The 23,756-nt window shown below is 38.0% G+C and overlaps 1 protein-coding gene across 1 annotated transcript in view; it reads left to right on the top strand.

Moving 5' to 3' along the window:
- Nucleotides 1-23,756, top strand: part of crppa (CDP-L-ribitol pyrophosphorylase A) — a 48,576-nt gene that overhangs the window by 5,189 nt on the left and 19,631 nt on the right. Inside the window, exons 3-8 of the mRNA XM_005739249.1 lie at nt 2,120-2,269; nt 8,740-8,844; nt 9,933-9,978; nt 11,921-12,018; nt 19,182-19,259; nt 19,357-19,449. Of these exons, the coding sequence (XP_005739306.1) occupies nt 2,120-2,269; nt 8,740-8,844; nt 9,933-9,978; nt 11,921-12,018; nt 19,182-19,259; nt 19,357-19,449 (570 nt within the window). The remainder of the gene's footprint in view (nt 1-2,119; nt 2,270-8,739; nt 8,845-9,932; nt 9,979-11,920; nt 12,019-19,181; nt 19,260-19,356; nt 19,450-23,756) is intronic.

Consider the following 23,756-nt stretch of genomic DNA (forward strand, 5'->3'; position numbering starts at 1 on the left):
TATATATATATATATAGTAAAAGGCAGAATAAAGTCAGAATAAATTAAATAATCTTTATAGTAAGTTAAAACACACAGATTTCTTTCGACAAGTTTCACTTTGCTGGTGCATAGTTGTGTATTTAAATCTCAGAAATTGTCATATCATGAAAAATCTGGTACGTCTTCAGGAAACCTCTGTTTTCATCACAGGAGAGAGAAAGATCTTAATCCTCCTGCAAAAAGAGGAAAAACCACGAAAGCCACTCGTTCCTCACGCTTGGAAAGCGTACCTAAATGAAATTGCAACTTTAGTGCATACTTCATTTTTTCTTGTGCTTTAGCAGAAAACCAGAGAAGGCCAATTAAAGCACATGGTGTAAACACATCAGACATCCTGCTGTTTTATTTTTCTGTGAGGAGTACAAGAAAGTTAGCCACACACTAAAATACAAGAAGTTCAAGTTCTCCCGTCAAAGAAAAACCAAAGTGTTTTTGATTGCACCTTTCACTCACCCCTTTAAAACCAGATGAATCCATCTTCTCATAAACTGTTTATGAGACCGACAGCTCCATTGCTCTTGGCGGTGGTGTTTATGTCACTGGTAACACGCAGAAAACATTTAGGCCGAAGCCACGGCCTCGTTGATGAAGAAACTCACAGATTAGCTGCATTATGAGTCATGATTGAAGAACCCAAACTGAGAGAGGTCACACAGGTTATGAAAAAAGCAAGCGCTCCTTTACACAGGTCAAACATTTGTGGTGTTTCTGAGAGTCCATGCGTGCTATGTGACGTGCATTCACAGCGGGCGATCTGGTCTTCATTATCCTGCCTGTGTCCACGCTCATGATAGAAAGCCTGTCTCTACTAAAACGTAACAGATTAATTTTGATTCTAACAGCGTGTGTAACATGCAGAAACACATGTTTGCTTTCCTTTCATTTGTTTCTTCCACACAGGCTTGCTGAATGCCTACTCCTGGAGTCTGTCTTCAATCTGCCACAGAGAGATGAAAATATTATCTCAGAAGTTGTTATTATTTTAAATATCCAAGGGAGGAAGTGCAGAGTGTGTAGTGCGTACTCTGGCTGTTCTGGTTACGATGGATTTATTGTTACTGTGAAGCTGCCAGCTCATGTGATCAAGGAAATGTTCTGTCCTCGAAATTTTCACTCTTGGCTGAAAAATAATCAGAATTATTTGATGAAAAAATATCTGAAGTGAAGGCCAGTTTACTACTTGTATAGTAATATTTCATGATTCATGTACATGTTTAGTAATATTGTTTTAAAGGTCACACTTTGATCATAAAGGGCAAAAGTTATACTAAAGCGTTGACATTAACTCACTATAGAGTTTTGCTTTGATGTAAGGTAACTGCATGTGATAGAAAAACTCTGATTTTCCTCTTTTAAGTGTTTCTGTCTGTTCCTCTCTCTGTTCTGTAGAACTGTATAGTCACACAGTATTTGGTCAGACTGATTTGTGGCACCATCAGCTCATTGCACACTGCCTTGTGTGAATATTTTTGGTTCCCTTGAGTGTGTCTAATGACTATAAGAACATTCCAACTCTAATCAGCGCTTCATAAATATGTGTACATGTGAATGTACTTATTCACGACATTTACCTTAAATATTTGGATTTAATTGTGCCTTACTTATGTGTTTGGAAGCAAATGTGATCCTTGTCTTATTGAGGATTTTCCTGTCTAGATATTTTAATTTTTCTGTGTATTTTTGCATGAATATGTTGATAGATATGTATCAGTGTGCTCCCAGTATGCTTTCTCGTAAAAGGCTTTTTGTTTTTTCTCTAGTCTCCCTTCAAAAACTATTAAAAATTGTTAGAAGCATCTGTGATAGTTTTTACAGCGAGCTTTATGGCAGTCAGGTATATATGTATGCAGAAATGTTCCATACATATGCATGCTAACTGTGAAATTACATTCCAGAGCTCAAGATAACACTGCTTTTATAGCATGAAATTATTTCATGTTCTTTTGAAGATAGTTTGGGACTGACTTCATTGTTTACAGAGCTTTTCTTGTTCTCTTTTTTCTCTTATACATTCTGTCCTTGTGAACTATTGAGCACAAATACGTTAACCTAAATGCTTTGTCTTTTGTCCAAACAGGCAGCGGGAGCTATCCGACCTCTTGTTTCCACAGTAATCGCCACCACATCCGAGGGCTACCTAGACCACTCTTTGGAGAGAGCCAAGTACAGAGCCAGCGAGATGCCTCAAGGATTTACATATGATGTCATCTCTCAGGCCTATCAGAGGGTAGGACCTATACTCTGATGTATCTTTAACAAACAAATGGGCTGTTTGAGGCATCTTGTTTTGGGTCTTTCTGGTTTGATGCAGTTATATGCACGATAAAAAGAAACCTGACATTCTGTATTTAGCTAAGATTTCAGTTTACAAAAAGAAAAAAACGAAATACTTGGCTGTCAAGTCTTGCTGTAAACACAGGTCTGTGTGCGACCATTTCTGTAACACCCACTTCACACATTGATTGGTCAAGTGTGGGAGGTGGAAAAACAAGCTGGATTTGAGCTTTTCTTTTTCTTGTAGTTTGTTTTGTAATTCCTTTCAGGACAGAGCGTCTGTAACTGTGTGCCTTTTTCACCATATTTGGCTCTTTTCTGTGAAGGCTGGCTCCTCACCCCACTTTCAAAGGTGACTGAGGGTACACATCAGTTTAAATATTGATGTTTAACCACAGTTTATCTCTTTCAGTTTTGGTCTTTGTTTTTCCACCTTGTACTTCATACACAACGTTCACATTTTGGACAGAGAAGAAATATAGTTTGAAAGACGAGTGAAAGAAGCCATCTATGTCCACTGTGAACGGCCATCTTTGAACAGAGGCGGTGGTTTATGACACCAACTGTCCGCCATCTATAATCCAGTTTTGAGATCCCTGCTCAGACCCCTTAATGTCCACTCACATCCTGGGCCTGTTGACCTCAGGAAATCACATGATAGGGTGGGGCTAGACTTCACAGTGGGTTCACTCGAAACCCTGGTTGATTGTGATCTTCAGACCTTGGCTTGTGTGTGGTAGAGGATCAATAGGGGGTCCATGACCCTCTCGGGGGACACTCCCATAGGGCTTAAAATCTGGGACTCTTTACCAATTGCTCTTAGAGCTGAAGAAGCTTCTTGGATGAGAGATGAAACGTCTTCAAGAAATCTGAAGAAGTCTAGACACTTTTCTTTCCAAGGTCCTTAGACTGTTTTGCTAAAGATTAATTTTAGCTGTTAGTACAATGGTATTTTCAACCAGAGAAAATATTACTTGATGCCACAGAATTGTCGCAACTTTATAAATAACAATAGAAATTTCCTTAATCCAACCTCATTGATTTTCCTGTGGGTTCCCCTACCTTTTAAGAAACTTCCTTTTGATTTGCTGCTGCATGTAAATAGAAAGTAGTGGTCCTTCTATGCTCGCAGTCGGAGCTTGTTGCCTGAGATGAAAAAAGTAAAAGTACATTTTTGTATAAATTTTGTATAAACATATCACAGGATAGATGGTTAAGTCCTGCAGGCATGTGTGACTTATTTGTGGTGTCAAATAATTACTAAAAACCATCTGGGAAATCTTCTAAAATGACAGATTGAGATTTATGCACTAAAGCTTACATGAGTTGGATGACAAAGGGCTTTATGATTCCCATACATCATAACAGACCCTTATAGTCCTTCATGGTTCAGCTGATATGCCAGAACCTGCAGGGTTTCACTCTGAAGAGCTTGTGGCATGGGTGCTATCACTTTCTCTTGGCCTCATCTGCATCTAGGAAAGAAATCACACACGATTATATTCTGCCACAGTGCAGAAGATTAGTTTGTGGAACAAAAGTGAACAAAGGCTAAGTTGGAAAAATGGTAACATAGGACTGAAATTACACGGAACGTCTAGGTGGATTCAGATTAATGTTCTCGCATGTATAGGGTGTTTTACTATGTGTACCTGAAAAATGGAAAGAATTATACGCTGACGTAAACTGTAAATGCGTTAATTGTTCTCTGAAAGCAGAAGTTTATTGCTAAAACGTAGTGGGCCAACGAAATGTGAAACTTAAGTCGATGAAGTTGACCTTATTTATTTTTCAGACGCTTCCAGTTGGCTATTTCAACCTTTACTTCATTAGATAGTTCTTCCGATAGCCACTTTTTTCAAGGGCACGGCAAACTTTGAGCTAAGACGTTAAGTATGCCTTAAATTGGAGCGCCGTGTGTCTGCAGTTATTTTTACTCCTGGCACACATGGATCTTCAGATTGCTCTGAGAGGCCTGTTGGCTTTGGCCTTCTCAGAAAATGAGCTCACTTTTCTGCAGTATTTTCAAGGCACACTGGAGAAGGAGGTCGAGTAAGATTGCGTCCCCCTCGCCTCCTTTTCAAACTTTTCAAAAGAAGGGAAAGTGTAAGGTATCTGTCAGGTTAAGACTCTAGGACATGCACATGAAAAATCTCTAGAGCTGCTCATTTGTAGCTTGACATCTATTGAAAGCAGAAGAACTCAGGGCTGAAAAGACAAAAGGGAGGACACTTTATCCAGTCCCCAGCAAGAGCCTTTGTACCAGGAGAAAATGCTAAAGGTTAAATTACCACAAAACCAAGAGCATATTTCTGCTGTAAGTTCTCTCTGCAGTTCCATGGTCCCAGATATAAAAGACTCCCCTCTCTATTATAGCTTGATAAAATATTACCCTGCTATAATCTCAGGTAGCCTGAATTTGTCTTTGTAATAGAGAAAACCTCATCGCCTCAATCCAAACTTGCATGTGATCTTCAGAAATGGAGCCAGCAAAGCACAAATAAAATATTCATTGGTAAAATTAACTCGAATGAGTTTAGGGAGGGAAATGACACAGAGTAACAAGGACATAAAAACACTAGAACATTAGTCTAATTGCTCTAATCAGCATAGTTTCCAGCAACAGACAGCAAAAAAAGCTCATATAAACCCATTGCACTCTACCTGCTTTGACCCAAACAGCAAGCAGACACAGTTAGTGAAGAATTTAGCAGCTAAATATGGAAGTATTTTCCTTGGAGTTGATATTGTTATTCAGTGCTGTTTAATGTTGGTTCGTATCTGCTGGATGTGTTCTTAAGCAACTCTTTGCTATAACCCAAGGTCTTTTTTGCCTAATTAAAGCTAAACTTTTTATTTTTTAAACTGAAATAATAAAAACTAAGTAAAACAGTACTGTGTTCTTAAGATAGCTAATTAAAATTAAATGTATGTATAGACAATGACTTGAGTTTTAGTCTCGGTCAATTTGGTCAAAACAAGAAAACCATCCGGAGGAGGCTTTAGTGATTATCTTTATTGCAACTGTGACCTTTACATTACTGTGAATCGGTCATTTTTAATGTAATCCATGTTTTCAGACACTTAAATTGTGCCGCTGAAAACTACACTACATGGACAAAATTACAGGGGCACACCTATTAATCTCTGAATTCAGGTCTTTTCAGTCCCATTGCTGCAGGTGTATACATTCAGTCACCTAGCCATGCAGTCTGGAGGAACAGTAACTGCATGTGTATATAAAACCTGCAGATAGTCAGATTAACAGTATTTTGTCTCTATCTGCCATTCTGCAATTCATCTCATGTAAACAATAACGTGGCGCACAGCGTGACGTGAAAAAAGGCACACACCTTTGACGTTGCGTGACGAACTCTGTATTCCTCGTCCACACGTAAACGCAAAAAATGAGTTTTAAAAAATCTCAGTTTTCAGTGATTCGAAACGCCGTTTACGTGTGGACGAAAGACCCAAACAGCTGCGTTTTTAAAAATACCCATGTAGGTGTGGACGTATTGTAAGAGTTAGTAATGTATTTTATTACTACCTCTAATTTATTGCAGTTTACTTGTATCTGCTTAATTGTTTACTAAATGGTTGAGGTGTGAAATAAACCACAATGGAGTTTGAAAACAAAATATGGGTGTGTGTGGTTGGAGGATGTGTTTGTGCGGGTGGTGGGTGTTTAGGCGGTGAGGGGGCGCGAACATTTTTATTGTAAAACCAAGGGGGGCCTAGCAAAAAAAGTTTGGGAACCACTGGTCTACAGAGTTCATGAAATCTGAGTGTGGTACTGTAATATATTGTGTAAGTGAAGTGACAGACCACATAGAGTTACAGAGTGACTGAGTGCTGAAGCATACAGGGAATAAAAGACTTTGGTAACACTGTAATTGCAGAGATCCTATCCTACACTGGTATTAACATCAGCATAAAACTGTGTGCAGGGACCTTCAAGGCATGGGTTTCCATTGTCAAGCAGCTTCTGTAGGCGTAATGTGTAGATGGCCAATGCTTTTTTCCATGTAGTGTATACTGCAACCTAAACTAAAACTCACGCTGTAACATATAAGAGTAAAACTAAAGCTAAAGTCTTTCAAAACAATGAAAACTAAACTGAAAGAGGCAAAATCTCTCTGGAAGCTAAGTTGAATTGCAAACAAAAAATCCCTAAACTATAAAACTCAAACCAAAAAACCCGATTCACTAGGTTACTTTTAAGATCCACCAGTTTTTGAAGTCCTTACACTGCAGTGTAAAAAAGATACAGTTGTGAGACGTACAATTTTGGTCATTCCTTTAACAATTAATTTATTGTTATAGGAATTTCTTTCAGGCGAAAACCTCAGAGCCTGCTAACCTTTTAACCTCGACAAAATAACCAAAAAAAAGCTCCTCTAAAACCTCTGTACACCACATCTTCAGCAGCAAATAAAACATTTCACATCTCCCACAACAATGTGGGAAAATGTCTTATGAACCTGATGAAACCAGTGTTACACATTTTAAATCTTATTTCAGAAAGATAAGAGGGTTACAATTCCAAGAGCGCATTAGCCAAAGAAAACAACGTCCTGTGAAGCATCCGTTGAAAAATGTGGTGACGGCAGCTTTGTTTTATGAAACCTTTACTGTGTAAACATTGTCACAGTATGGAGAGTGAAATAAAAGGCTCCAGATATGGAAATCTTTTCAGCTGAACGTCTAACCTGTGTTGCACAAAGCCAACTTATCTGAGGAGCGCCCAGAGGAAAGAAGTACCTTATTTAGCAATTTGCACATCATACCAGCAGTACATAATAAATTAGATTGTACCTGAAGTCTTTTAGTAATAAAAATGTAAGATAATTCTTAAACACAGGTGCACTAAGTTAACTAAAATCTTTCAAACCAATAAAAAGAGTCAACGCAAGAAGTATCTATAAGAACTGTTTCACATTTGGTGCTTCTGCTTAGCGTAGAAATCGTAGAAGTCATCATTTAGTTCGCTAGTTTAAGAATTTGGTGCACAATGAACTTTCTCAACAACTACATGTAAAATCTCTAGGAAATTTGGGTTGGAAATGAAATGTCTCCAGGGGGTTGTTTATTATGATTTTGGTAATTGGTATAATCAAGTTTAGGTTCCCCATAGGCCATGGACAAGCATCTCAAGGTATAATGACCACATGTCCACAAATACTGGGAACAATAGTAGAAGCCAAAAATCAAATTTTCTGGCTGATGTGAAATTTACTGAGTTAATTAATTCTTCACGTTCCTCAGAGGATAAACAGTTTGGATGTGTTTTTGATGTCCCAAGACAAGATATTTCTCTCTGGCAGCACATATGATTTAAAACTCCAAACAATACAACAAGTGATTGATTAAGCCACTCAGTGGTTGCTCTTCAAGCTTTTTGTTTTGATTTAGGCAACATTTGTTTTACTGTAGGTGTTGAAGATTGGATCAATGAAGAAAAGTAATGCTGTTTGCTTTCTGCATGGGCTGCTTTTCACAAAGACTGCTTGAAAATGGCTCTTGTCTGGTATAATTCTGATATTAGCTGGCATGGTGAAAACGGTTTTGGCAGTCACTGTCTGAGATTTCACAACAAAGGCATGAATCTAATATTTTTAGCCCCTCTACTATAGATTATGTCTAAAAGATGGATGTAGCCATGATGACTTCATCAAAGGACTGGATAAGTGTGTGTTTTAACAATGCCGTGGGTTTTTTTTTTTTTTAAGGTAGAGATGACCATATTTTGCTGCTGACAGTACCTGCTAATTGGTGCAAGATTCGAGCACATACTATTTGGATGCTCTCTACTTCAAAGCACACTATATTAATTCAATTAAGAAAGCTTCCAAAGGCCCCAGCACCACAAACACAGGCTGAGAGTTGTGGGTACGACTGTTAATCAAAGTGGTCCACACCCTTATCTAACAAAAATAGAGACCTTAACAACATTCAGACTGGTGAGTTATAATTTACTCACTGAAATATTCTTAATGAAATGTTATGAAGTAGGAAACTACCCATACCTACCTGTAAACCTGCTTATTTCTGCTCTAAAGTTGGGCATTTTAACCTGGTAGTTTATGGGAACTAAGTCAGGCAGCCTCAAGTGTCCAGCTGGAGGAATTGCAGTTTTTGACATTTATGTGTTGGATTCATTTTTCAACCCTGAGGTTTCTGCTTGTCCTTTACTGGCTCTTTAAATATGAGTAATCGTCCTGTTACTCAACTCAGATTGTGGTAAAAGGAGGATTACAAAACAGAACATTTTCAAACGTTTGTAAAAATCTGTTAGTAAGAACATATTTTATGTGAAGCAGAGCATACACTGTGGTGGTACCTTCATTCCGCTGAGTTTGATGGAAATACACTGGTGTCAGCGACCGTCCACAGCATCTGCTCTCTCTTGTGTCCCCTCTGCAGTGCAGTGAGTCAGACTTCGAGTTTGGCACAGAGTGTCTCCATCTGGCTCTGCAGTACTGTGGCACCAATGCCAAGCTCATTGAGGGTCCGCCAACACTGTGGAAGGTGAGCTCGCCAGGGGCCTGCTTTGGGTTTGGGATCGAGGATTTTGTGACATTTTGGCTAGCACAACTGCACGCCACTGATTTATCAAATGAGTAAAGATAAATCATGAATTGAAAGTTTGTGGGTGCTGGCAAAAAAGGAAACACACATAAATTGACTGTGACATCCAGGATAAGCATATAGAAATTAGGCTAACTACTGTATTAACGTTTTCTTCTCAGTTTTCTGTATGATCCATTCTTAATGACGCGTGTTTTTTTTAGTTAGACGTAATGTTAACTTGATATGAAGGCAATTTGGTTTTACATGCTGAAGGCTCTGCTCCATTATAACAGGTTGAATTTACTTTGCGGTGCTCAAAGCAGCACAACAGTGACCCACTGAGTCAGAGTTACGATGGATCGCTAACCCTTTTTTTTAGCAGGTAGTTTGAATATTTATGGAGTCAAAAACTAAATCGTGTTATGAAACTGTGAGATAATGCATTACAAAACAGAGTGTAGTCTCAGATGATATTGTTTTTGCACAAGGGATACATTTGTGGTGTTGTTTGAGCACCTCAGTTTTACTTTCAAAGTAGGAACATATTCTATGGCAAACTAACAGAAGTGCTATCTTCTTCAGTCAAATTAATTTTCTAAATACTTAAAATGCTGCTTATTCCACTGGAAGTTACAGAGTTACTATCATATTGTCTCATTTGAATAATCTTTAGAGATGTGAAAGTGCATCATGACATAAAAACTGGAGGAAAGTCCAAATCTGAGGTCCAAATCATTGATTGAAGCTAAACGGGTTGTTGTTGTTTTTGGAAAAACACATGTATGGCTTGTTTTGTATTTGATGAACACATTAATTTTACTCGGAGAATATTTCTAATAATCTGAGAAAACCTTTAAAAAGCAACATAATCAGCTCAATTGTCAGTGTAGCTCACAGATAAGATTCCAGCGAGTTTCTGGGAGCAGATATCTGAAAATCTCTGCACATAAAACTGAAACAATGTGCACAGATCTCCATAAATAAAACGTTCCTTTCTCTCATTTGGGTAAACTGACTGGATAAACCCAAGTTATTTTGTCCTCCAGGTGACCTACAAACGGGATTTGGCTGCCGCAGAGTCCATTATCAAAGGTGAGTTTCTTTTGTGGATATGCTTTCATAGAACTTCCTGTATGTACAGTACAAAGTACAATAGTTTTTCATCCTCTTACTTATATAAAATGTGTATGCTGACAGGTACACATGAATGGTTGTTTCCACTAGGTCTTCTCACACAGGTTAAATGGTCAGAAATAAGCAGTGTAGGAGTGTCTACATTCTTTTTGTGTGGTCTGGAGTTGTGAATAGGTGACATTGAATTAAAATAGGCTATTGTTTTCAAAGGAAGAAATTCTTTGTAGTATTGTTTAGCCTGGGATGAACACTGTGGATTTACACAGTCAGTGAGTACTATAGAAAGCAAGTCAGGACAAGGGAGACTATCATAATCAGAGAAATGGAAATAAACACAGCACTATATTTCACCCCGCCAGCACCTGGACCAACAAGTACCTGTTTGATGATGACATAAGTGATTATTCTCAGAGCCTCTGAAGTGAATGAATTCATTGTTTGATTTTTAGAAAGGACGTGGAAAAAAGTTCTCATATCTGTCAGTACAAGAAACGGACGAGAGCTTCAATTTGTGTTTGCATTTCTGTGTGATTGCATAGAGCCACCACAGAGTGTGTGTGTGTTTGTTTGAACATTTATGGCTACTCTACAGAAGGCTTTCAAATAACAACAATATATTTAGTCTTACTTTTTTTTGCTGCAGCAGTAGTGTGCAATGGGATGAATGTCACAGGGAAATTGTGTTATTTCTATCCATGGACTTTTAATTTTGATTTGTAGTCCTACTTTGAATCCTCAAAGCACCCACAACACAGTAGGTGACGCTGTTTGCCATCACTAAAATTAAGATAAAAGTCAAGTTGAGGTAGTCATGTTGGACTTGCTGCTGTTCAGTATTTGTTAGCTTTAACTTTAATGAATTCAGGAAAAATAATAAAACTTCACAAATACTTTTTTCTATAAATTAATTGTCATAACTATGAAAAGTAGGAATCAGGCTTTGTCTACAGTGCTATTTTTATAGCTATTTTTAGCATTTTGAGCGTGCAATATAAGTAATATGTTGTTTGCCCCGGGCTGGCAGACCCTTGCGAATAAGGGAGCACTGCATATTACTACTAAACATAAGTGTCAGCTGAAGAAGCGCAGTATTGTGTCAGCGTGTAATGTCATAATTAGCTATGTATTACATTTGGTGCTCGCCTCTCCTGATAAGCTTTTAAAGTAGAACAAGTTTGCAAGTGTATCTTTCATTTTCATACTGAGGAAAGAACTTTGACTTTGAGTAAGTTTATTTTCTTGTTTTGAAACTATGGCAAAGTGTATGGATCCTACCTTATTTTAGTGCAGTTTGATTCAGACAACTCAAGTAGAGGATTTCAGGTATCTTCTGCTTTTCTTTACAAATGAGGGAAGGAGATGAGAAATTAGTACAATATCTGCAAAAGTGAGGGCTTGGTTTGTTGTAGTGAAGACTTGTTTGATTGTGAAACCTAAAGCTGTCGATTTGCTTGTCAGTCCACATTTCCCCACAGGAATGGCAAAAAGCTGGGGGCGAGTCTCTCTCTGACTGCCGCCTATTTGTAACTGCTGCTTATCCATGTCCGGTGGGTGATGGAGGGTAGCTGAGGGTCTGGGTGTCTATAAGCTACGTTTTCCCACACAAACTGACAACAAAGATGTAAATTTACAGAAATAACTCTCGAGAAAAAATGATCAGTGATGTATATTTTACTACACATCACTGATAACTGTACCGATTGTTTTTTTGTAGCTACTATTAAGTCAATGCTGTTTTGATAATTTATATTCAATCTCAAATCCTAATTAATTTCCAGGCAAGCCAGGTTGTGGTGCAGTCATGCTAATTTTTCAAGTGTACCTCTTGTAATGTGCCAAGAGTTTTGCCATTTTTTGTTTATGTGGAGGAGTTTTTAAAATCACACGTCTTCTCTTTCAGAGACTTTATCACGATCAGCATGCGTTATCACAGGTGGATTGGCAGAAGCTGTGAACCTGGCAGATGCTCTTCGGAAGGCTGTTGGAGCTCTGGATATGGTACGTACGGGGCAGTAACAGCTAATTCAAGTGTTGTTTGTGATGACAACAAAACTGTAGAGCCTCACCAGTTTACCATTATGTTTTCCTCTATCTCACCCGTATCCGTCTCCTGTCATATACCTCAAATCTCCCCATAAACTCTATGCGAGCTCCACTTGGGTGGCCCAGTGGTGAAACTTGCCATTTGTGGTCACACCTCTAATGGAGCCTGTCTGGGACTTCCACACCCTGCAACTTTCCTCCCCACAGCCCCAGCCTCCTCCTCTGACTCTGCACGCAGGAGAGCAGATGCCCCTTCTCCTTAACTTGTAGTCACTTTGTGGGCACATCAAATTCCCACGTTGCCTTCAGTCCATATAGCAAACATACTCTATTTAATTTGTAAAATTGTTCCTGATAGACAATGAGTAAAGTGTCCATGTGCAAAACAGAAAAGAGTGACAGTCTGGGACATCTGACAGCACAGACCACATAGAGGCTCCAAATATGATTTACTCACCTCTTACCTCAACAACCGTTGGGTTTCCTTAGAGGAAGCCACGTAACAAGTAACTCAAACAACCTGGATTTTGAAAAGAAGGCAAATAAACAAATGTGGCAAATTACTTTTAATCAAAATAAACTGTTCTTAGTATCCAGTTAGAGGGATATCCAGTAGGAAACAACTGTAATAAACCTACAGTCAACCATTTTAAACATTTTAAACATTGTTGTACTAATAGGCATAGTTTGCAAATGAGCATAAAACAATTTTAGTTTGTTTATTGTACAAAACAATTCAATGAGTTCAGATGAATTTTTGAAGACTTTGACGGTGAACTCAACTTATTGCTTGTCTTCGGCAGCAGTGATATTCAGGGATAAAAAGTAAAAAGTTGATTAGCCTTACCTGTTAAAAAAGCCAAATATTTCGAACTGTATCGTCGGTTATTCGCTGCTTTTTCTTGCCTATAAACAGTAACCTATTTATTATTAATTATCAGGATGTGTTGTCTGCATATAGCCACTGATGACTGTTATTGGTCTGTCAGCAGGTCTGACAGTAATGCAAATTATTTGTCAGCTTCACATTACTAATGAGAAACTGCTTCTCCACCAGAGAGATCTGGTGACTGTGGAGACCATTTGACTACAGAGAACTTATTGTCATGTTCAAGAAACCAGTTGGAGACTTTTTGAGCTTTGTCCATTATTCTGCTGGAAGCAACCATCAGGAGATGGGTACACCTTGGTCATAAAGGGATGGACACGGACAGCGACGATGCTCAGCTGTGTCATTTAAGCAGTGCTCAGGTGGAACTAAGGGACACAAATTGTACTTAGAAAATATCCCTATGCCTGAGCTGTTGATCCAATTGAGGATAGATCCATGCTTTCATGCTGTTTACATCAAATTCTGACCCTACCACTAGAACACAGTGTTTTTCCATTCTTCGATTATTAGCAGTTTTCTGCTCTTAGCTGGCAGAAGTCCCACCTGGTGTGGTCTTCTGCTGCTTTAATCCAATTGCTTCACAAACCACTATGCCAGATTCAAGCTCAATTTGAACTTTGGTGGGCCGATTTGACCATGTCCACATGTTTTATTGAACTGACTACACCGACTGGCTTCCATTTTATTGGATGACTAGATATGTCACCCAGTAAATTTGAACAATTGAACAAACAATTGAACAGATATATCTAACAAAGTGGTCAGTTTAAGTAGCTGACTTATTTGATCCCAACAAACACGTTAAATTAACAATTGCAATGGACGACTGTTGATTTGAAAACAAATAATTGTTGCCTAATAAATTAGAAATGTAAACTCTTGCTTCTTAGCAAGCAAGAGTTAATTAACTCAATTTAAAAATAGTCTACATTGTCTGCGTACCATACGTTGTCTTTTTTGTTAAAATAGCACAAAATAGTGTTGCGGGAAAAATTGATGCAGCAAAGTAGGTTTCAATTCATTTATTTATTTAAAAGAGGCAATGCACTTTCACATATTCCAGTTTTGAGCATGAAACTGATCTGCGGTCATTAGTTTCTGCACAGTTTAGAGCTGCTGCTAATTTTCAACCCTTGTCTCTTGTGGCTTTTACATTCCCAATACACAAACAAATTTACAACATTCAATTACATGAAACCAAAATACACTATGATTCCAAATCTACAAAGAATTTAGTATAAAATATATTTTGTTTAAAGCAAGAGAAAGATGGAAAAAAAAGTATAATTTTAAAAAGTATGAATACTTGTAAAATATAATATGGTATTCTAGTTACATAACTATAGAGCAAAACGGGTGCTGAGGGCAAAAAAATGGCAGACGCGCAGTGAGATTTTAAGTACACAGTGTGAACGCTGATTGAACTGAAGAAGGCCAGGAGAAAGATGATTGGACTAGACTACAACAAATTTGTGACTTTCAAAAATGTATCACAATTAATTGCAATATTATCATAAACAGGCTACAGGTAATTGCCAGCTTTACCCCTTTCAGACACACACTGATATCAGACTGATATGGTTCACAATATCATTTTGTAGCAAAAAAAATAACGGAAGTGAAATAAATGTATCTTATTGGATAAAACGGATATTGACAAGTAGAAATATATGTTTTTTCAATACTCGAATATCACAGAATGTTAAAAATCCCAATTATATTGTATCATGAGTGAAGTACTGTATTGGTATTACATCGCAGGGTTTGAGATGATTTCCATCTCTGCCACATAAGCAAATAATTATGGCTCTACAATCCCACATTGTCAGAGTTGCAGCAGCTGGGAATGAAAAAAATAGTAGTTTTTTAGGATAAAATAATCCATGCGTGCTTTAAGCAGTTGAAGAAGAAGAGTTGACTCATCAGTTCTCTTACACTATGAATCGTGTGTATTTACATCAAATGTATTTTCATAGTGTTTATTATACACTGAAATTTCACATCCATCAGTTATTACACATCTATACATGTTTAGTAATGTTTTTCCTGTATTTTTTGATGTAGTATAGATATTCGCTGGGCATTACTGCAGACAATGGAGTGCAGTGGCACAGCAAGCTGCAAGTCATAATTCCATATTTGTCAGTGATCCAAACTGTTCATCCTCCTTTAAACTTGCTCCAAGTCCCTCCTTAGCTGGTGTCAGAACGAGCGGATCTTGCTGTCTGGTGCTGGAATGGGCCCCAGAGATGGATTTGGGGTCATGTTTTCTCCTCCTTGGATCGGCTGATTAGAGCTATTCCAGTCTGTACTTAGGTGGCCGGTGAGGCTGTGTTTTTTTCCGGAACACGTGTTCGGAACCAGATACATCCTTTTCAGGGAGTATGTGAGGGAGGAAGAAAAATGGGGGAGATGAAAGGCAAGTGGAAGAAGCGGAAGATGAAGAATTAGCTTTGTCCCAGTGCCATTGCCTGAATCTAATACAGGGATAAGTGGGATATGTGTGTGCAGGTGGATGATTTGGCAGCATGTGTGCACAAGAGACAAAGACCGTGCAAGTAAAAATATGATTAGAGATTCTTTCAGCAGGATATTATCTAAGAGATCAATTTGATGCAGTTTAAAGGGCCGGTTCACCTCAAAAATCACATTTACTGATTTTCCACTGGCCTGTGGTGCTATCTGTCTTTCTAGATTTGTTTTAAGTGTTAGTTGCCCAGTTTTACTGGCTGTAGAGATGTCCAAAACTGAGCATCTCTTAAATATAATGGAGCTCAGTGGTACCTTGTGATAAACCTTGATGTGAGTAATCTCATGTGGAAACCAAAGAGTGAAGAATGAAGCGTGCACCTAACCATGACGAGAAGCTTGTGGTTGTGACGGTGTGATAGAATGTAAACACTTGCAGTGTACCCCACACCTGAGCCACAGTCTTATCTAGCTGTGGTGGCTGTAGGTAGTATGAAAAATAATTCTCCCATGAACTTGCTCATTGCAATGTTCAGATTTTTATGAGCCACGAGCTCTGAAAAGAGACATTGTTGCTGAGTTTTTCAAAATTAAATTCAGGAAAAGGATTGATATCTCTACAGATGCAAAACTGGGTAGACTCAAACAGTCTGCATACAGTGTATATGTTTTATTCAGGGACACAGGACAATTATGTGCATTCAGTTGTGGAGTGAAATATTCCTTTTTAAATTTCTAAAAAAATGTATAAAAGAAGATTCTCTCATGTTAACTCCTAAAAATACCGTACCACCACCAATGTGTGAATATGTTTAAAACCTTAAGAGAAGCACTTGCTCTTAAATTCCCAGATATTGTTTTCCATACTAACATTTACCCACGTTTGTGACATTGGATTGGTGAACACTAGTGTGGTTATTTTGGCCAAACAATGTAGCGGTTTTATCATTATAAATACTAAATACTGTCATTGACATGATATGCAGCGCACACATGCCTTTGTTTAACCTCCTAACACCCAAACTCTTTCATGGCATGCATTTTTAATTTCTCTTTGCTATTTGGGCTGATTGGGACCTGATGAATGTAAAAGCAAATAATTACTTTCTTTTTTTTTTTTTTTACCTGATTTTTGTTTCCGAGAAAAATTAGATCCACATATGAGGATGTTCGTTTTAAATTTTGATAGAACAGTGGCAGTATAACGTCCTCGTAAGTGGATATCAGGCCCTTGTAGAGCAAAATTTTGTATTTTGGTCTAGACAACCCAAAATGTGATGTCCACATATGGGGACACCAGGTCCTAGGAGGTTAACCTACTTTACTAAATATGAAACAAATATTTTTGTGTCTAGTATATCCAGTGTTTGGTTCCTTCAAGTGACCACATCTAAATACACTGAAAAAAGTTAACATTGTGATAAAAACCTTAACCTCTTCCAAGAAAATTACTCTGCATTGAACAGTGTCATTAAATACCCGACAATTGCTTTCTTGTTTTATTAAAAACACATTTTCAGTATTTGATTGGAGTAAAATCGAAACAAAGACTGACACAGACAAGTAGATGTTTTATGGGAGGAAAAAACACATTAAACTTTTTTTTTCAAATCAAATTATCTCCTCTTTCTTCCCCCTGGTATCGTTTAATCTTGACACATGTTGTTATTTTAATATGCTGTGCACATCAAAGGGAATCCTCAGATCCATATCAGCTTAGTGAAGGTTTTTGATAATTACTTTCAACTCAAGAGAATTTGTCATTTAGACAGAAAACAAGTAGTATGATTGGACAGACAGTGTGCCAGCAAATGTGCTTTTTTTGGCTGTCAGCCACAGATAGTTTTAAATAATGGGTTCTAAGCTTTGCTTGCAATTTGCCAACAAGTTGTTTTTTTTAGACTAGATGATTGATCTTTGAATATATTTTAGGGCCAAAGTGTCTGGTAGCTTTAATAAACGTACCATATTCATACTGTCAGCAGTATTTGTAGCTTGCAGCTGTTGTTAATGTTTCATCTTGATGCAAACACAAGCTTAAATATGTATATGTATATGTAAGTACCTGTGTCTGATATAATAATTACCTTCCATGCTGGAATCTGGACTTTAAGCACATAAACTTTGTTTAAGAAAAGAAAATGATAAGAGTATGTGATACAAGTCACTTTGGACATATGAGACAAATAATAAATAATGTATTATTCTTAAACAAAAAATTATGTAAGAATTGGACATAAGTATCATAAAGACAGTAAAAATAACCAGTCAATAATGTTACAAAGTAAAAGCTTTGTAAAATAATTCACATTGTAAGTCTGAGTACCTTGTTCTTTTTGTACCTTACAGGAAAAAAAAAAACAATTCAGGTATTAATACAAGATGGAGTCCGTTTTATTCATAAAAGTTGGATTCCTCTTTTAAATCTTGGAACTGAGCAATTCTGTGGTCACCATCTTGTTGTTTAAAGGAATAGTGGTGAACCAGTGACAGGCTCATGGGCAGCCAAGGCTCACTGATGCATATCGGAAGTCAAGCATGTGGTCTGATCCAACAGACTAGATACTGTAGAATACAGGTGTCAGAATACACGGTGCATCTCAGCTAGTTGTGTTTATATATATAGATGTATGTGTATATATATGTATGTGTGTGTGTTTGTGTGTTTATGTGTATGATATGCCTTATTATTTGTATAAAAATGAGAATAGTTTCTTAACACTTTTAAATTCCGTATTAACCGTATGTCTCTGGTTTGTTTAACTGGTCTTTTTGGTGTTTGGGGTTCTGTGGCTTCTTGGCTCTCTAGGCCTAAACTAAAATAAACACGTCTACTCTGCGATTTCATGGCCAACCTGTTTTAGATCATGTCAGATTTTTTTTAGAACCCTGCAAATCGGCATGTCGGACCAAAAAGATTTTCCTCCTGAAGCTGGGGGCAGTTATCTTTCAAGAACAATTAACCATTGAGCATATGGTTCCCATAACCATTTCACATTCTCATTTACTTTCAGTTACTTTAATGAGGAGAACAGTGACATCTCAATGCCAAACATAGATTTTGAATGTTTATTTCTGTGTTTATTTCCTGAATGTTTGACACTATAGTAACAGGTTATATTTTTAAGGGAAAACAACAAAAATGAATTCAAAATGGACATTGTGGGCTATCCAGTTGCCTCATTTTATTTGTGTGCCAGAGCCAAAATTAAAAGATCAGAACGTAAATGTCTCATTTCTCTAAGTAAAAAGGCTTTTACAGTTCTTGGCTGCATGTCGGCTTCAACTCAATTTGCAGCATAATGAAATTTAAGTTGGCTTACGTATGATTGCTGTTCCCGTTTTTTGCGTATGACAGAATTTTTCTGCCAGTTCAGAAGTATAAGAAGCCCAGAAATAGTTTCTTTTTTACCCTGTCTCATTTGTTCTAATAAGTTTCTGACTGCAGTTAATGGAAATAAGCCACTCAGTTATGTGATCTTTAGGCACAAATCTTTTCCTTTTTTTAATAACCTTTTTCTGTAATCATAGAATGATTCATGGCAGAAAAGCAGGTGGATGTACTCTCGCAACAGATGACTGAAATAGTGGCTGAAACAAAAACCAGAAGCCTCTTGACCTTTGAGCGTTGGAGTCGATCAGTCATTCTATATGAAATGCATTAGGACCTTGGCACTGGTGGACCTACCTTAAATCTTATCAGTCAAGCAAGATACATCAGCTGAATATTTAACATGAGGGTATCTCTCATTCACAGGAGTTGGACATCGTCCCAGATCTAATGGGAGACAACGCCAGGTGTCTGTTAAAGGAGTGGAACTTCATCCAAGTTTCTGTAAGTTCTTATTCTATTTTCTACAACTTCTCTGTGAAAGTAAAATATGCCGCTGTAAGTAGTCATGAATTTTTTTGTTTTTGTCTTTGGTCTTTAGGTCAGTCACTCATGCTTGTCTGAAGTGGAGGCGATACTTGTGGCTTTAGAGGCAGAAAATCGAGCTCTTCTCCACCCGGTGGTTGTTATTTGGGTGGGTGAGTTGAGATGTAGATCCTATAACCGTACATCTCACAGTTAGAGTGCTAATCCATGTCCATCATCTTAGTGTGGCATTTTTCTAGGTTCCTGGACTGGAAGACAAGTTATGGGGGGTGTAAAAACTGAGATGTAATGAAAAACCCAAGGAGAAATTAAAGCCTCTAAAATTTAATGAAAAATCATCCAAATGTTGTTGACACATTTGATTAAAACCACCCAAGTCAAAGGCTTCGGTGGTTTTAAAGGAAAATGTCAGTAACAATCATCCTCTAGAGCCCACGAGTGTTCATGCCAAATTTCAGGGCATGAACTTATTAACATATTTCAGTCAGGACCCAAGTGGTGCACTCACTGACAGATGCAGCCATCCTTACTGTGATTTCACATACAAATCTACTCTACGTCCCCCACAACTCTGTTTCCATTCCTTGCTGGGACCTCGTGTATTCTTGTTGTTGTCAGATTTGTAAACCATTAAAAGACAAAGATTGTATTGCTGGCAATTACAGGGACAGCACAGCAGCTCTTGCGTGCAGTTATGTGGGGAAAATGCATCATTTTTTAAGTCATCATTGCCATTCTCAACTTTTTAACTCAAACTGTGTACCTAAAAAACAAAATACAGTTCAGGAATCTAGTTAACTGAACCTGGAAAACCTGCTCTTGATTCTGTTATGTACAGTCCTGCCTTGAAAGCATCCACAGGAAGTATCCATAAGAAGTGTGCACACTGGCTTAGTTATTGCAATAGACATATAAAATAAATGGGCATAACTTAAAAAAATCCTAGTTGGTTTAACAAGTTATTTTTTATTTTATCAATGTCAAGCATTATTTACACAGTCAATTCTGCTGCCTGTATGATTTTTTGCTTCACTGAAACTAGACAATAGTTTCCTTCTCCCATCTCTGCTGCCTCAGATGTTGTAAGCCAGCGAGGCATGAAGAAGGTCTAATGACATTTGGAACAACCATGATTCAGTAACTTTTAGAACCAACTTTAACAGCAACACCTAGAAATAATCATTTTCTGACTGACTTTATCAGTCTCTCATATTATTTTGGAGGAATTAAGTTCCTATCACAGCATTTCAATCTGGATGAAGTCTGGACTTCAGTGTGATGGACTGAAATCAGCCATTGTGTTGTAGATTGCTGTTGTGCTTGGGATCACTGTGCTGTTGGAATGCCAAACCTTAGCTTGGACAGATGGCCTCACGTTTGTTTGTTAAATAATTTGGTAAACAGAGTTTAAGGTCCCCAAGACCATCACCCTTCCACCATTGTGCTTTACAGTCAGTATGACATGTTTGTGCTGATATGCTGGCTTTTCTCCAAATGTGGCTTTGTGCATCATCTCCACTTTGGTCTTGTCTGTCCAAAGGACATTGTTCCAGAAATCTTGTGCTTTGTTTCGACGCAGCTTTGCAAACCTTAGTTGTGCTACCGTGTTCTTTTCTGAGAAAAGAGGCTTAGCAACCCTTCCAAAAAAGGCATACTTGTTCGTACTTGTCTTTTTTTCTAATTGTTCTGTCATGAACTTTATAATTTAACATGCAAACCAAGGTTTCTAGTCTCTGCAATGTAGCTCTTGAGATTTTTAGCATTTTCTCGGAACATTATATGATCTGACCTTGGGGAGAATATGCTGAGACATCTACTCCTGGGAAGATTTTGGCATATTGTTATAATATATACCTGAAAGCCCCAGACCAACAAACTGTCAGAACTTGTCCAGTGACATCCATGTTAGGCTACTAAATTGGACAGATGGATGGAGAGAATGAAAGATAGAGGCTATATCATACAAATGTTATAACCAGTGCATTAGTACAATAAAAAGGCTTCTAGGTATACTTAGTTCACTTTCTTTTTAACAGGAGGGGACCTCTGCCAGCGGTCTACTATGGCTGGATTGAGAGGTAAAGGGAAAAAGAAAGGGGTGGAAAGAGTGCATAGAGAGATGAGGACAAAAAACATACTATTCGAACGAGAAGACAAAAGTTAACAGCGTGGATTAGTGTTATATATACACACGCAGTGAATGGAAAGAGGTGAGTGCTGAACAAATGCTCTGTGCAACATGTTAAGACCCACAGGAGCCTGAGCCTATTGCAGCATAGCTTTGTGTTGTGTTGACTTACTGTTATCATCATGATTCAATCCAAAATTGATCCAAATGGGACTGAATCATTTTCCTTTTACAAATAACTACTCGCAGTCTCACTTTTTCCCAGCTCACTGAGCTCAGCTTCCTGTCGGACCAGTGGAAACTGCTCCAGTGCCACAATACAGTTTTTCCACACCATTTTAATAAAGCCTGAATCATGAAATTGACAGAAAATAGCTTTTTTTTTTAAACTGAAGCATTCAAACGTAGCATCTTAACAAGTTCTTTTAAACCCAATTAAATATTAATTTTCATATATGTTTTAATTTGTATCATATTTGCTACATCCAAGAAATGATACCAATGATGTAAAGTCTCAAACTCACAAAAACTGCATACATCAACTGTGATACATTAACATTAGGGGGTTCTGTTTTTTCAAGTACTGAAATTCATACCGTTGGGAGTTTAAACTGTTATAATTGATACTACTCAAGCCTTCTATACATCGCCACTCTCTTTTCTTGGATACCTACATACAGTTCAACTCACTTGTAATTCAAAGCACACAGGTTTGACGTTTCTTTAAGCAAACATTTTTTCTTTTTTATATGTAGTGTATTCAGTATGTACTCTTTTTTTTCTTTCTTAAACGAGCTATTAATACCATTTGAGGACTAAAGGTGTGTTATTTACAGTTGTGTGTTTGTTAGAGAAGCCACCTAAAGGGTTACAAGTTTGTCTCTTTAATATATAAATAAAAGCTCATAAATCTATAACATGTCCTTAAAGTCATACAGTATATAAACTACTGTATGTCTGTGCATATAATGTCTCAGTGTCATTTCCCCACACAACTGGTGCAGCACAGATTAAGTTTCATTGAGGTACATGTACTGCATAGCATTGAAAACCTTTTCTTTTTTTTTTCTGCTTGTAAAAATCTAACCTGTGGTCCACCTCACGTCCCTTCTGGAGCTCTGTAGCTATTTGGAAACTCTACACCTCCCTTGAAAGCACCTCTGCACGACCTCGCTTACGGCTCGCTTTCCTTCAAACTGCGGCTGATCCCACCAGAGCTACACTAACCTGAGAGCTCACTGAGGGAAAAAAAGAACAAACTGCTTTAATCTGCTCTGGGAAACATTTAAATGTTTGTGAAAGGCTTGTTTACTTTTTTTAATTTGGAAAATGTAACTCTTCATCTAAAACAAAGAGCCAGCATCAAAAACAATGCCAGGTAATGAGAACAACATAAACCCACAGAGGCTGATTTCTGTGACAAAACAAGCCAGATGTCATGCAGAATTGCTCCGCTAAAGCCCCTGTTCTTACTTGTGTTAGTTTTCAATAAAGATTGAAGCACATAGATTCAGATGTGTAAACACTCGGTTTGAAGCTGGGGATTTAATGGGATTGACTCCCTTCCACATCAGAACAAACCAGGTTCCCACAAAACTCTCACTGGTAAATGTTGCTAGGTCATCCTAATCTTATTCTGTTCTAACATTTATTCCGATCAGCCACAACAATGAAACTGCTGACAGGCGAAGTGAATAACATCGATCATCTTGCTACAATGCAATGTTCTGCTGCGAAGCCTTGGGTCCTGAGATTTATGTGGATGTTACTTTGACGTATACCACCCATATAAAGATTGTTGCGCACCAAACTGCAACCTCCAGGGATGAAAAATTAAGCCAATTAATTAACTATAGTTCCTTGGGAGGCCACTTGAGGCTATCTCATAAAGAGGTTCAATGCTTGTAGACTGCAGTGTTTAAATGCCAAACTTTAAAGCAATTAAAACATTTTTAGATGCATCCATTCTCTGGCACTTATCCTTCTCAGGGGGGGCTGGAACTTATCCCAGCTGTCTTGGGGTGAGAGGCAGGGTACAGCCTGGACAGGTCGCCAGTCTGTCTCAGGGCTAACACATAGACAAAGACAACCATTCGCACTCATATTCACACCTCCATTCACACCTATGGGCAATTTAGAGCTTCCAATTAACATACCCCCACTAACTGCATGTCCTTGGACTGTGGGAGAAAGCTGAAGTACTCGGAGAGAACCCACATGCAAACTGCACACAGAAAGGCAGGTTTGAACTCAGGTGGAATTGAACTCAGGACTCTATGGATAGGTCTTGATGCATGCTCATTCATCCAGGTAAGTAAATCTCCAAA

This window comes from Pundamilia nyererei, unplaced genomic scaffold, assembly GCF_000239375.1.
Source record: "Pundamilia nyererei isolate P.nyererei 1_Seehausen unplaced genomic scaffold, PunNye1.0 scaffold00090, whole genome shotgun sequence".
Taxonomy (NCBI): Eukaryota; Metazoa; Chordata; class Actinopteri; order Cichliformes; family Cichlidae; genus Pundamilia; species Pundamilia nyererei.